Here is a 14,736-nt window from a genome sequence, read left to right as displayed (position 1 = left end):
TCTAAATTCTGTTGTAATTTTCATCTTTGGCCCATGGGATATTTAGAAGTATGTGGCTTAATTGCCATACCTTTGGGGAATTTCTAATTACTTTTCTGTTACCAATTTAATTTAATGTGGTTAGGGAACATACTGTGTGATTTCAATCCTTTCAAGTTTCTTGAGACACCACATTGCTTCTAAAATGATATTCTGTCTTTTTTGGAATTTTAATGTTTTTTAGAAGGATTGTTTTAGGTAACCTAGCCATGTTAGTAGAAGTCTAAAGTGTATTTTTTTTTTAAGATTTTGTTTATTTGAGAGAGAGACAGTGTGACAGAGCTAGCGAGAGAGAGCAGGAGTGGTGGAGAGAGGGAAAAGCAGGCATTCCCCTGCTCACCCCTGCCCTGCAGAGCAGGGAGCCTGACAACAGGGCTCGATCCCAGGACCCTGCGATCATGACCTGAGTCAAAGGCAGACACTCAACCAACTGAGCCACCCAGGTGCCCCTAATGTGGTTATAATTAAACATTTATTTTTCAAGGATAAGTTAATCGAGTAATTATTAAATGACTTACTTTAAATAATATAGTAACTAATTTGTTTTTATTTTAAGTCACTAAACAAATGGAACTTGTAATCTTTGGTATAGAGTTTACTTTTTTTGTGAGATTCTAAGAGTTTAAAAAGCTGTAGTCTGGCAGCATCTTGGTCCAGGTTCAGACTCTGCTCATTTTGTTGCCTTTTTCTCTCATACATGTGCATTCACAAGTATGTTCTGCCGATCTGAAGACTTGCATCCATCTCAAAGCTTGCTGTTTTATCCTGCAAGTAGAAACTGAACTGCTAAATTTGAGCTGCCGTTGTCCTATTTTCTTTGCTGTGTCTTGTACATTCTTGAACAATTCTTTTTTTTTTTTTTTAAGATTTTATTTATTTGACAGACAGAGATCACAAGTAGGCAGCGATGCAGACAGAGAGAGGAAGATGCAGGCTTCCCTCAGAGCAGAGAGCCCAATGTGGGGCTCGATCCCAGGACCCTGGGGTCATGACCCGAGCCGAAGGCAGAGGATTTAACGCACTGAGCCACCCAGGCGTCCCATTTCTGAGCAATTCTTACTCATTTGGTCCCTACACAGCTTTATTCTTTGGATGTATGTGTGAACTTTTACGTGTGACTGTATTCTGAAGGACTTTTACTTATTTATTTATGTTTTGAAAAAGTTTATTTATTTATTTGACAGATAGAGATCCCAAATAGGCAGAGAGGCAGGCAGAGAGAGAGGGAGAAGCAGGCTCCCGGCTGAGCAGAGAGCCCCATGCAGGGCTCGACCCCAGGACCCCGGGATCATGACCTGAATTGAAGGCAGAGGCTTTAACTCACTGAGCCACCCAGGTGCCCCTGAAGGACTTTTAACAGCTCATTCCTTTGAGTTATTTTTGGAATCATGGTCATTTATCAATCAATACCCCATACTTCGATTGAAATTTTAATATTTTGAAAATAATCTAGTTATCTCCTGGGTATATGTTACACATGAAAATCAGTTTTTTAGGCATATGTACACCTGTGGTTTATTATACACAGTCTGTAAAGTAAAATGAATCAAGAACAGTTTATGAACTGTGAGAGTGAAGGCATTAATTGATGCCGCAAACGTGTTCTTCATCTGTGTACGATTGTGTGTTAGTTGGGACTGCCAACCAGATTGTCATCAGGACTGTACTTAATTCCTTTTCATTTCGGTCCTCTCTCGAAGCAGCGTATTCACTAGAGCGCCAGAGGCACACATACAGTAGGGAAGCCCCGCCACGTTAGTGCCCCCTGAATATATGGGAGAATTCATGGGTCCAGTGTGGAAAGGGTAGAGTTGAGATTGAATTTTCCACTAGGAAAAAGGGTCGGCGAGTTGAGAGGGTAAAGCAGTGCCAGACTTTCCGGGAAGCAAGAAAAAAAAAGGACTGGGTCACTGCAACTGGACGACGCAGACTTTGTAGATGGAGGGGTCCCAGAAGATAGTGCCGGGAGGCAGGATGGGGTCATGTGTTGGAAAAGGCCACAGAGTGCACTACTGAGAATAGCTAGGGCTGATTGCTTGAGAAATGCTAACTTCCCCTGTAACAGGTTTTCAGGGCCATCCGTTGTAGTTTGGACTAGTTCGTTCCTTTTAACAGAGCGAGATTTCTCCTTCTGTGTTGGTGGTGTTACCAGATAGGCATTTCTGAACACTTTGCTAATGGTAGGATTGTTTCTAAGCAGTAGGCTCTTTGTTTACCTTGGTAGCAGGAGGAAAGAACTGTTTTCAGCCAGTTCGTGATTGTGAACTAGCTCACATCTCATGTATTTTCCTTGGCCTTTTAGACTGCACATGGTCCGTCTGATGCTGTTGGAGAGACTTCTGCAAACCTTGCCCCAGTTACGAAATGTTGGAGGTGTCCGGGCCATTCCATACATGCAGGTATCCCTCAGTTCACCTGGGTCTGTCCCACTGTGGTCAGACCACCCTTCAGCATGCTCACATCTCTCTTCTAGAGGCTCTATAAGGCTTTGTTTGGTGTTAGGTCATAGAATAATGGAATGCAATTTTGAACTGCAAGTTGTAGCCCTTAACGCTGTAGATGAAAAGGTGGAGGGTCAGAGAATTGAAAGAGATGCCTGCAGTCACCCAGCTAGTTATTGACAGATCCAGGAGCAAATGTCTGCCCCCGAGATTCTTAGTGTGTAATGAGTCTTTATTAACACCGTGTTGGAATGTGGTCTGGTAGCTGTTCTCCCACTAGCTGCCTTCCCCTTAAGCGGAAAGTTCTTTAGTTTTGAGCACAGCCTTTCACCCTCTGTTAAGCCACTTTGGTTGGTTATAATGTAGTTTAGTCAATTCGTTTTGCAAACTCTTTGCAAAACATTTTTTGTGATGCCAAGGTTGGCATGTACCAAAATTGACTCTTCTGACTCTGGACACTTAAAGACCTTTGGATACCTTGGGATTTAGAATCTTTTCGTGGATTATATTTATGATTGATTGGATAGTCAGGAAGATTGGGATTTCCTCTGAACCCTGTGTGTTTGGAGTTCTCTTTAGGGTCCTGGCACTCATGTTTTCTCTCTCTGTTGACTTCCAGGTCATCCTGATGCTCACTACAGATCTGGATGGAGAAGATGAGAAAGACAAGGGGGCCCTGGACAACCTGCTGTCCCAGCTAATTGCTGAACTGGGCATGGACAAAAAGGTAAGATTGGAGAGTCCGGACATGTGAGAAACAGGGACTGGGGTCCTTCTCTTAGAGGAACTTCACTTAGTTTCAGGGATAACCACCCACTGAGGGCTCTAGTTCTGTTGATTGAACAAAAATGTTGGCAGTGCCTTCTTCGGCCCAGGCCTCCTGTTGGATCTGGATGTAAATGAGAAACAGACTGAGTGGCTGCCCTCACAGACCTTTTGTAGTTCCCTAAGCTGAAAACAGTAAATTAGTTGTTTGTCTCTTAATACAGTCTCTTAAGGGTATTGGGCTCTAGGTAATCCGAATGTAGTCCTGCAGGCACCTGTTTTGACTCTTAATTCCACGTGAGGAACAGTTAGTGCTGATAGGCTGAGGGGAACCTTGTTGAGTGGACGCCTCAAGCTTAAAGTAAGTGTGGTCTTCTGGGCTTTGCGTCTGCCTATAGGACGTCTCCAAGAAGAATGAGCGCAGTGCCCTGAATGAAGTCCATCTGGTCGTAATGAGACTCCTGAGTGTCTTCATGTCCCGGACCAAATCCGGATCCAAGTCTTCCATCTGTGAGGTACTGTCGCTTTGAGCACGGGGCTGTGGGGGAAGTTAAGAGGATTGTCAGCTAGGACTATGGGCAGAGGTGATAGTTAGAATAGGCTATTGTCGCTGTAGAGGAGAAAGGAGTCTAAGCTGTCACTTCTTTAAGAGCAGAGCCACCACCTTTTCCAGAATCCCTTCCAAGCCCTGATCTTTGCCAGCAATCCCTCCATTGGAGGGGTTACAGGGTTTGGAAGTTCCATTATTGAAAAGGGGGGACTGTTCTGCCAGGCGCAGGGTGGCTAAGAGGATTCCCCTACTGTGTGTTGCTATAAGGTATGGAAATAAAGCAGAGAGAAAGCAGTGTGTGTGTGGTGGAAAGGAGATTAACACAAAGCAGAGAAGGTAGAAATGGAGGCTGGACTGCATCCAATCTTAATGAGCTTATGAGCTGTGGGGTTTGCGGGGATTGGCAAGGCTCTCCTAATGGTTTTATTTACAGTGGCTTTTCTCCCACTTTTTTTATTCATGGGATCACTTACCCCATCTCCTTTAGAAGCTGGTTTGGTGGGGAGAGCCCCTGTTTGGAGGGTGGGGTTGTTAAAAAGTGCTTGGAGTAGAAAGTTTTCTCTCTCCTCGAAATGGGCTTCTTTTCTGGTTGCCCAGGGAAGAAGAGAACCTGCCCCTACCAGGGGAAAGGTATCCAGTCCTTGACCCCCTTGGCTTCTAGCATGTGCATGTGGGCGAGTAGAGCCGGGACCTGGGGTTGGTTGGTTCCTAACATGTCATTGTTGGAAAGAGATGGGGAGTGTCTGAGTTAGTTGGGGGACTTCTAACTCAAAAGATGAGCTCCCTCCCCCAGTGGCCTACTCTGAGACGATCACTGGTGGGTTTCCTACCCCTGTCCCCCGCTGTCTTAACAGGCCGTTCTGCCTCCCTCCCTATTTCCCCCAGTCGTCTTCCCTCATCTCCAGTGCCACAGCAGCAGCCCTGCTGAGCTCCGGCGCTGTGGACTACTGCCTGCACGTGCTCAAATCCCTGCTGGAGTACTGGAAGAGCCAGCAGAACGACGACGAGCCCGTGGCCACCAGCCAGCTGCTGAAACCGCACACCACTTCATCCCCGCCCGACATGAGCCCATTCTTCCTCCGCCAGTATGTGAAGGTGAGGCCTTTCCCTGGACGAAGGACTGCTCCTGCCCTCCTCCAGAGCACTCTCCTCCTTCCGCTCTGCGAGGAGGGCTGAAGGAGCCAGGGCAAGGGGCTGCCGGAGGCTTTGATCGTGGTGTCGTTTAGTGAATAACCACTTTTCCCGCCCTTCTGCTGGGGTTTGGACTCCTGACTGTAAAACAGAGGAACTGAATGAAATCAGATAGACCTGGCCTTTCATGTTAAGTTCCTTAGAGAAAGGGGAGCAAGATAATGTCACAGGTGTGTGTGTGTGTGTGTCAGGAACTCCCCCTGCTGTCATCAGAGGCCGTTGAGGGAGCTAGTTTAGAAGATGGGCTTTCTGATCAGGTGAGATTGGGAACAAGCATTCCTGCTTACCAGCTGGGAAGCTCAGACAATTTATGTGCAGCTTTTGCATGCCTCGGTTTGCACACCTGGAAACCGAGGGTTTGCTGTGTAGGGTCGTTGTGAGCACTGGCTGACCTGATGCAGGAAAGCCCAGCGCTGAGCGCGCCAGGGCCTGTGCACGTCCATCATCAGTGCCTTTTCTGCACGTTTGTGTCTGGGCAGTGGTATGAGTGCCCCTTGCGGCACACTCCCAACTGCTTTGACTGCGACATGGATAGAACAGGCGTAAAATGTGAATCGCATCATGTTCTTCTCTTTTCTTAACCCTTTGCTGGTTTTCTAGAACTTTTAGGCCAAAAAGTTCTTTGAGTACCCCAGCTATGAACTTAACTCTCTAGCTGTGTCACTACTGCCCCCGGCATGCAGCCCCCGTCCTGTGCCTTGCCCCAGATGCGGCATACTGCCTTCCTGTTTCCTGTCCTGAGCTGCTCTCCCTCTGCATTGCTTGCTTCCCCTCTGAGTTAATTCCTAGTCTTGCAAGACCCTGCTCACACACTGGGCCCTGGGAAAAACCTCCCCAACGTGCACTTCCTGCTAGCAGGTCAGATCAAGTTGGTCTTGCCCTCGGTCCCCAGAGTGCCCCGTGCACACGTGGCATCTTCCCCTTGTTTGCACCCCTAGTTGCTTGGCAAAGTCCTGATGAGTAACTAGTGGTTGAATTGTGCCCCAAATTCTTGTAGGCTCTTCCTGGGGGACCATGTGGCCTGTGGGATAGCTGCTGCTTCCACCGTCCTCACACCCCTCAGCTGCCCCTCCTCTGTGGGCTATGCATTAAGTGATCCTGGCCGCCTTGGTTGGGTGGTTGGTTTCTTTCTTTTTATAAGATTGATTGATTTCAGAAGGAGTGAGCACATGTGTGCGCACACGCGTGCATGCGGGGGAGGGGAGGGGAGAGAGAGAGGGAGGATCTTCAAGCAGATGCCCTGCTGAACGCAGAGTCTGAGGTGGGGCTTTATTCCAGGACCCTCAGATCCTGACCTAACCTGAAATCCAGAGTTGGCTGCTCAACTGACTGAGCCACCCAGTTTATTTAATGTCTCTTGATATCCTAGAAGGTTTTGGTACTAGGGAATAGACTGCATCTTTCACAGGAAGTCAGAAATCCTTCACTGCCACTGTTTTTCCCAGAGTGTAATTTTGGGACTTTTGAGACAAGTGGGGTCTGTGTCCTGGAGCCTGGGGCCTTGCTGGGTTTAAACCAAGCTGTTGGGCAATGATGGCTCCAGCTTTGAAAGATCCCGTTTACGGCTCTGGTGTAAGCTGTGCCTAATGAGCAGTAAGCCCGCCCTTTTCCTGACCGTGGTCGTGGACACCTGTCCGTCACAGGTTCTTACACAGACGTTCTTCCCCCAGGGACATGCTGCTGATGTGTTTGAGGCCTATACGCAGCTTCTGACAGAGATGGTCCTGAGACTTCCTTACCAAATCAAGAAGATTGCCGACACGAACGCCCGCATCCCACCTCCTGTCTTTGATCATTCATGGTTTTACTTTCTCTCAGAGGTAAGTGAAGCCCAGGCAGTGCGCCAGTCACGGAGAGGACATTGCTGTGACTGCCTTTTTTTCCTTTTCTTTTTCTTTTATTTAAGATTTTATTTATTTATTTGAGAGCGCATGTGGATACAAGCACCGGGGGTGGGGTGAGGAGGAGAGGGAGAAACGGGCTCCCTGCTGAGCGAGGAGCCCAGTGCGGGGCTCGATCCTAGGACCCCAGGACCCCAGGATTATGTCCTGAGTCAAAGGCAGACACTTAACCAACTCAGGCACCCTGGCTCTGATGGCCTTTATGGCCCCCTCCTGTCCTCACTGTCAGGAAGCGTTTCCCCTAGCCGCGCCACTCACACCATGTCGGTCTTGCGCCGGGTGAGCTGTGTGGTGAAGCGGGGGAAGATGGCTGTCAGAACAAGCCGTGGCTTTAGTTTCTGATTCTGTACGTTTGACTGTTTCTGTGTATGATGGTAAGGGATGAGTTTTTAATAATTTTGGATCCTGGGGCGTCTGGGTGGCTCAGTGGCTTAAGCCGCTGCTTTCAGCTCAGGTCATGATCTCACGTTTCTGGGATCGAGTCCCACATCGGGCTCTCTGCACAGCAGAGAGCCTGCTTCCTTCTCTCTCTCTCTCTGCCTCCCTCTCTGTCTACTTGTGATCTCTCTCTCTCTCTCTCTCTGTCAAATAAATAAATAAATAAATAAATCTTTAAAAAAATAATAATAATTTTGGATCCTGTCTGGAAAACAGAAAATGTGCTAGTTGAATTACAAAGAGATTTTAACATAGGGAGTTGGCTGAACGGCCACTAAGGAACCGAAAAGAAAAACAGGGAATGTTGAGGTAATGTTCTAGCTGCAGGCAGCAGCCACCCCAAACCTGTGTCTGAAGAGGATTCGGTATGGTGGACCTGAGGAGGGGGTACTGCTCCCCAGGAAACTGAGGGGATGTCACGTGGTTGATTCTGGGAGTATGGAAAAAAGCCAATGATTAGAACCAACTGTAGTTGGTTTGTCCTTGAATACCGGAGAGCTGATGGAGGCTTCCAGAATGAAGGGCTGCTGTCAGGGTAGCAGGCAGACAGGAAGGAGCCAGTGTTTTTTCCTCGGGCCCTCTGGTATCCCTTTTTGTTCCCTCTTGGCAGGACCGGACGGGGAGCCAGCTGGCAGAGAAGCAGTGTAGTTAGTGCACTTTTGGTCTGGCCATAGCAGAACAGTGTGTAGCCGGGGTGGTGGGGAGAGGTTGGAGGCAGCTGAGGGACGGTAGCTCACAGTTAGCTGCCATCACGTTATCACAGCGAGCTTAAGATTTACTCTGGGAAGACTGACATGTTAGCAAGCCCCCAGTGACCATTTTGGGTTGTATAGATGGAACAACAACCTAACCTTTTCCCCACTTCTTTGACCTGAAAGATTTTGAAGAGGTTTTCCTGACCATTTCATTCTGGGTGGGCTGGAGTCGAGGTCATCTTCCTTGTAGATTCCAAAGGACTTCCAGGAGGAGAGTGGGAATATTGCTCTTTTCCCCTCTTTGACAGTTTTCTTTTTCCTGTCCACTCTGTAAGGAGTACTGAATTCACCAGAGTCTATCTTGGCTATGAGGAAATAGCTTGGTGTGTGTTTCTTAAAAGTTTCTAACAAAAGTTCAAGAAAACCCAGGGCACTGCTGTTGACACAGTTCCTGAGTCACTGACTCTCTGTGTTGCCCTTCCTCTCAAGTACCTGATGATCCAGCAAACTCCATTTGTGCGCCGTCAAGTCCGCAAACTTCTGCTCTTCATCTGTGGGTCAAAGGAGAAGTACCGCCAGCTCCGGGATTTGCACACGCTGGACTCCCACGTGCGTGGGATCAAGAAGCTGCTGGAGGAACAGGGGATATTCCTCCGGGCAAGTGTGGTTACAGCCAGCTCAGGCTCTGCCTTGCAGTATGACACACTCATCAGCCTGGTACGAGTGGCGAGGGGGACGGTGGGGCAGGGAGCCTCAAGTGATGTGGCTCAGGGAGGTAGGCAGTCGGCTGGAGGAGTACAGGGCTTGTATATATTCAGAGAACGTCACAGCCGCAGTCGAGCTCAGGGTGGTCCATAATGCTGCATATTAGGTGTAGTGGGCTTCAGGGTTTGTGATTTCCCCCTCACCATTCCCACTCCCACCTGGTAGTGGTACCTCCATTATGAGGAGGAGTGGTTTGGGCTTCTTACCTGTGTCATTGGCTCATATGGGCAGGACTGACCTGGAATTTGCCAACCTCTGATTTTTGCCCTTGAATACTAAAGAAATGATGGGTCTGAAGGTAAATTGTTCAGACTTTGAGGAAGCAAACAGTATATTGCATGGTCGCTCTAGGTGAGAATATCTTTAGTATTCTCCTAAACTAGTGTCCTTACTATTGTGCTTTGACAAGAAAAAAGTAAACTGGGAGGGGAGGAAGGAAAGGAAAGAAAAAAGTAAACTGGATTGTAGTTTCCCGTCGTGGTCTATCTTTACTGCTGCTTTACTGAGTGGTGTGATGGGCCCCTGCAAACAAAGGGCATTTGTGTGGTAGTTGCTGAATGGAGGGGCACTGGATCAGCAGCCTCGCACAAACCCCTCAAGGCAGCAGGTGTGGTAGGTGCAGGCTGCTTGGAGGCCCTACTCAGTTGGGGAGGTCGGTTTCCATTTCAGATGGAGCACCTGAAGGCTTGTGCCGAGATTGCTGCCCAGCGAACCATCAACTGGCAGAAATTCTGCATCAAAGACGACTGTAAGCAGTGCACGACTTTTGGTGGCTGTTGTTCATTCATTCATCTCTTTGAGTACTGTTTGTTGAGGACTGCCCTGTGCCAAGCACTGAACTGGAGACCAGAGATGAGGCTATGAGCGAGACACTAAGACATTAAGACCTCTCGAGTTCTTAAGATAGAACTCTTGTTCAGCTGAGAAGACAAGTCAGAACTTCAGAGTGATAAGGGTCATAGATAAAATGTGGGGTGCTGTGGGGGTACAGTAGGAGTCACTGACCTCCAGATTGTGGAGTGAAAGCTAAAGAGGAACCTGTGGAATCTAGAGAATCCTCTTAGTTGAAGAAGTGGAGGCTGGGAGTCGATCCTTAGGTAGCTGTTAGGACGTTTACCAGCTCATTTCTACAGAGGGCGGGAGTTCTGGGCAACATCTGGCAGAGAGGACTCGGAGTACAAGCTGGTGGGGAGGGGAGCAGTCCTGGCCGCGGGCAGACACAGCTCCTGCGACTTGTCTGTCCAGTGCATTTGTGTCTGAGCTGAGCCCCCATCTCCTCTGCCTGCAGCCGTCCTGTACTTCCTCCTCCAAGTCAGCTTCCTGGTGGACGAGGGAGTGTCCCCGGTGCTGCTGCAGCTGCTTTCCTGTGCCCTATGTGGCAGCAAAGTCCTTGCCGCCCTGGCGGCCTCAGCCGGCTCTTCGAGTGCCTCCTCCTCTGCAGCGCCTGTGGCTGCCAGCTCCGGACAGGCCACGACGCAGTCCAAGTCCTCCACAAAGAAGAGCAAGAAAGAAGAAAAGGAAAAGGAGAAAGAGGGTAAGCATCACTCTCTTGTCTTGGTGACCTGGGCGAGGTGTTCTGATTTCTCTTGGATCACATGGCTTATGCTCCTCTTTAGAAAGGGCTTTTTTTTTTTTTTTAAAGTTTTTTGGCAGACAGATCACAAGTAGGCGGAGAGGCAGGCAGAGAGAGAGGGGGAAGCAGGCTCCCTGCAGAGCAGAGAGCCCGATGTGGGGCTCCACCCCAGGACCCCGAGATCATGACCTGAGCTAAAGGCAGAGGCTTTAACCCACTGAGCCACCCAGGCGCCCCAGAAAGGGCTTTTATTCCAATTTACTAGGACCTATAATTCTCATGCTATCCAGTGTCTAGTTTTCGTGTCCTTGTCAGTTACACCTTGAACATGTGGCTTCCCATCCCAAGGAATGGTTAAAGTGTACTAAATGGTTTTAGTAAGCCAAGTTTGTTTTACTGTGAAATAATAAATGACACTGGCTGCGTGGAGAGGTTGTCAGAGTCAGATGATGCTTGCAGACATGCCTTGTGAACTCTTAAATGCTCTACATATGAAGTTGTTTTAGCTGATTCCTTATTATCAGAAAGACAAAAGCCTCTTCTGCTTCACTGCTTTTCATGGTCCTTGGAGGCCTAGGACGGGTGATCCGGGTGATGAGCAGTGGAGGTGGCTTACCTTTTCCCAGTAAATTATTCAGCTAGCTGTTTTGGGTAGCAAACCTCTGAAAGGAAATGCCTCCTCCAGGTTAGCTGTGCGTGTGCTCGGTGTCCCTTCAGGGTGGCTGTGCATGTACTCAGTGTCAGGCCTGTGTCGGCACTTTTCCCTGTGATTTTTGGTAGCGTTATTGTCGCATGTCTCATATGGGGCTGGCTTTGGTTTTCCAATACACCAGTAAAAGTTATTTTCAAATTAGAACCATTTAGTTGAGTAAGCTTAAACTTTCAACTCTTAGATTCCCTCCCTCTCCATCTGGTAGCACTGGCTTTAAGACCCTAGAGCCTGCTTCCTGCTCTCCAGTCCTCAGGTCTTCCATGATCTTGCAGGTGAGAGCTCGGGCAGCCAGGAGGACCAGCTGTGCACAGCTCTGGTGAACCAGCTGAACAAATTTGCAGATAAGGAGACCTTGGTTCAGTTTCTGCGTTGCTTCCTGTTAGAGTCCAATTCTTCCTCGGTGCGCTGGCAGGCCCACTGTCTGACCCTGCACATCTACAGGTAAGGTCCTGGGCTAAGTTTTGATGGTCTGCATGGGTCCAGGAGATGAGCGGTTGATGTAGTTCTGTCTTGTGTTGTGTTACACACTCACGGTCACAGTGCCCGTATTTACATCAGCCTGGATCCCCTTGACTTACAGATGTCTTCATCTGGTTATCTGCTTTTAGCCATTAAACTGACATCATAAGCAAGACATGATCACTTATTCCGTGAGAGGACTGTTTAGAAGTTTGTAAAGTGACCAGGCTTGACTCTTTAGGCTACCTTCTAGAGACAGGAAAGGAACTGAGCTACACCTGTTAGGATCTGCTGTGGAAAGAGTGCAAAATGACTCAAACTTAAACTCTTGCTGTGGGGACATAGACGTATCTACAGAAGCAATACCTGGGCCTTGTTGATAAATAAAAGGAACCTCAGGGTTTTCTGCTTGGTAACATGAACTGTCCTTTATCTACAGAAACTCTAGCAAATCTCAACAGGAACTCCTGCTAGATCTGATGTGGTCCATATGGCCAGAACTCCCAGCCTACGGTCGTAAGGCTGCTCAGTTTGTGGACCTGCTAGGCTATTTCTCCTTGAAAACTCCACAAACAGAGAAGAAGGTAATAGCTGATATGTGGTTAGAGGGGCTCACTTTGCGTATTTGACCTTTTCCTCGCTTGAGTTAAGGACATTGTGATTAACCTGCATAGGGGGTACCCATGTGAAATCTCTTGAGATGAATCTTAAGCACAGCCACCCTCTGTCTCACACAGATGACACATGCAACTAAGTACAGGCTGAATTTGCCTTAGCCAGCAGGAGATCAGGTGGGGAGGATGATACAACCCATTACAATTGCTTTTGGAAAGAAGGTGTCACCCTGGTTTTCCTGGCAGCCCTGACGACATCCCTAAAAATGTCTCTGCAACGGGATAACCATTTCATTACTTCTGCATGGGGATAAAAATGACTTTCATCCACAGGGTCTGAAAAGGTGGCTGTTGCAAAGATTGTGGAAACTTGTAGGAGTTAGGCCCAGCTTTGTATGACCCTGGTGGGGTCTTCTTGGGCAGTATCAGTGAGACAGTAGAAGACCAAAGTCTTTTCCAGTAAGACTTTTCCTTGGGCTTTAATGCGGTCTTGATTGATTTCTGTTTCAGTTGAAGGAATATTCACAGAAGGCTGTGGAGATTCTGCGGACCCAGAACCATATTCTTACCAACCATCCCAACTCCAACATTTACAAGTGAGCTTGTTCTGCTTTGTCCCTATTTGAAGCTCCATTAACAGTCCCAGTTGCTCTCTCCACATCAGTTTCCTCTTACCCAAGAATTGATATACCTCTCTCTGCTTGGTCTTTGAATCACCCCCCTCATAGCTGGGGCGTTGCACACACAGGGTACTCAAAATATAACTGCTGATCTAGGTTTGGTATGCAGTCATTTGAGAATGCCTCTGATTTTCAAGTGTCTAAGTCTAAGTTAGGTAAGATAGGCTTAAAGAAAATGGCTATATTAAAAAAAACTTATTTCTCTGGTTTAATGGTGACTCTTTTTTTTTCCTCTAAAATTCATTGAGGCATCATTTATATACCACAGAATTCACCTATTTTAAGTGTACAATTCAAAGATTTTTAGTAAATTTAATTATAAAATTTCTTGGAGTCAGATTTTAATATTGCTTTTTAGGATTCCTCTGGCCTTAGAACAGCTCAGAAATAGGAAACATCAAGGGTTGATTGGTTGAAATTCTCTTCCTGTGACTTCAAGGCCCTATTGGGATTTCTTACTTTCCCCTGTGTTCTTACTAGGGTGGGGCTCGCTTTAGGGAATGTTGAGTTGTGGCTCATTTGCGGCTTCTTTGTGAAGCTCAGTGCTTTCTAAGATGAAGATTTCCTTATGCTGAGACTGGTTTCTTCTTTAGCACCTTGTCTGGCTTAGTGGAATTTGATGGCTATTACCTGGAGAGCGATCCCTGCCTGGTGTGTAATAATCCAGAGGTGCCGTTTTGTGTAAGTGCCGTCTTTCACCTGGGTGATCATGAGGCTTGGAGGGCCTGTGGGTTTCTTGTTTGCAGAGGTTGAGTGTAGCCGCATAGGTATTCACCAGTGGTATGAATGTTTACCTGCCACACTTACCACCTTGAATAGAAACTTCATCTGTGGATGAAGAGTGGGCTGCAGTGATCAGTTTTGAAGGAGGTAGGATGAACCCGTGGCCTTGAACTGATACAGTGTTTTGTGTGTTACTCCCATGTCTAGTATATCAAGTTGTCTTCCGTTAAAGTGGACACGCGGTACACCACCACCCAGCAGGTCGTGAAGCTCATCGGCAGCCACACCATCAGCAAAGTGACAGTGAAGATTGGAGATCTGAAACGGACAAAGATGGTGCGGACCATCAACCTCTATTACAACAACCGAACCGTGCAGGCCATCGTCGAGCTGAAAAACAAGTACGGCTCTTCAGACTTGGGGAGGGGCAGCTTGTCAGGCTTAACACCAGTTGTTGGCTTTGATGGCTGTACTTGGGTGAAGCAGCATGTCCCTAGAGAGAGGACTGGTATGTCTTCTTACCCACTGGAGTCCTGACAAGGGACAGAAGTGAGCTTGTGGAAACTTGTAGGAGTTAGGCCCAGCTTTGTATGACCCTGGTGGGGTCTTCTTGGGCAGTATCAGCAAGACAGTAGAAGACCAAAGTCTTTTCCAGTAAGACTTTTCCTTGGGCTTTAATGCGGTCTTGATTGATTTCTGTTTCAGTTGAAGGAATATTCACAGAAGGCTGTTCCTAAGGGTGTTCACAGAACACAGTTCCTAAGGGTGTTGACAAAGGTTCTTTTAAAATCCTGTCCAGTGGAGCCTATGGCGTCTAAGGAAGCAATTCAGCAGCCTGTCTCAGGAATGCTGAGTGGGGACTTCAAGCTTTTCCTTACCCATGTTAATTAGGGCAGTTCTAGTTTTATGTAACACCTGTGTTGGGAGTAGTTGTCATTTCTTGGGTTAAGATGTTGTTTGCTCCCAGTGTAGGCAGTACCAGGAAGCTTCTCTGGCACACAGCCCTTCCATTTCTGCGTGGCATGTTTCCTCTGTATCTGCCAGTGTTGGATCTTTCTAGCTCATGTATCCCAGTGCCTGAATGGGGGCACACTGTATGTGGGCCAGCGAAGGTGCCAGCATGGGGTAGAGTGTTGACTTCTGGAGACAGTGCTCTTGTTGAAATCTCAGGTGTTGCTGTCAGCTAGAGG

The 14,736-nt window shown here is 47.8% G+C and overlaps 1 protein-coding gene across 13 annotated transcripts in view; it reads left to right on the top strand.

Annotated features, from left to right (window-relative positions):
• Positions 1-14,736, top strand: part of UBR4 (ubiquitin protein ligase E3 component n-recognin 4) — a 134,168-nt gene that overhangs the window by 77,242 nt on the left and 42,190 nt on the right. For all 13 annotated transcript variants that reach the window (XM_082684444.1, XM_082684446.1, XM_082684445.1 and 10 more), the window contains 13 exons: positions 2,342-2,438; positions 3,100-3,207; positions 3,644-3,760; positions 4,681-4,890; positions 6,657-6,806; positions 8,510-8,737; positions 9,455-9,533; positions 10,074-10,319; positions 11,343-11,511; positions 11,969-12,113; positions 12,654-12,739; positions 13,417-13,504; positions 13,754-13,947. In XM_082684444.1, the coding sequence (XP_082540570.1) occupies positions 2,342-2,438; positions 3,100-3,207; positions 3,644-3,760; positions 4,681-4,890; positions 6,657-6,806; positions 8,510-8,737; positions 9,455-9,533; positions 10,074-10,319; positions 11,343-11,511; positions 11,969-12,113; positions 12,654-12,739; positions 13,417-13,504; positions 13,754-13,947 (1,917 nt within the window). The remainder of the gene's footprint in view (positions 1-2,341; positions 2,439-3,099; positions 3,208-3,643; positions 3,761-4,680; positions 4,891-6,656; positions 6,807-8,509; positions 8,738-9,454; positions 9,534-10,073; positions 10,320-11,342; positions 11,512-11,968; positions 12,114-12,653; positions 12,740-13,416; positions 13,505-13,753; positions 13,948-14,736) is intronic.

The sequence above is a fragment of the Mustela nivalis genome (assembly GCF_964662115.1).
Source record: "Mustela nivalis genome assembly, chromosome: 10".
Classification (NCBI taxonomy): domain Eukaryota; kingdom Metazoa; phylum Chordata; class Mammalia; order Carnivora; family Mustelidae; genus Mustela; species Mustela nivalis.
Note: the sequence above shows the minus strand (reverse complement) of the source record. Positions and strands in the feature narration are given on the sequence as shown.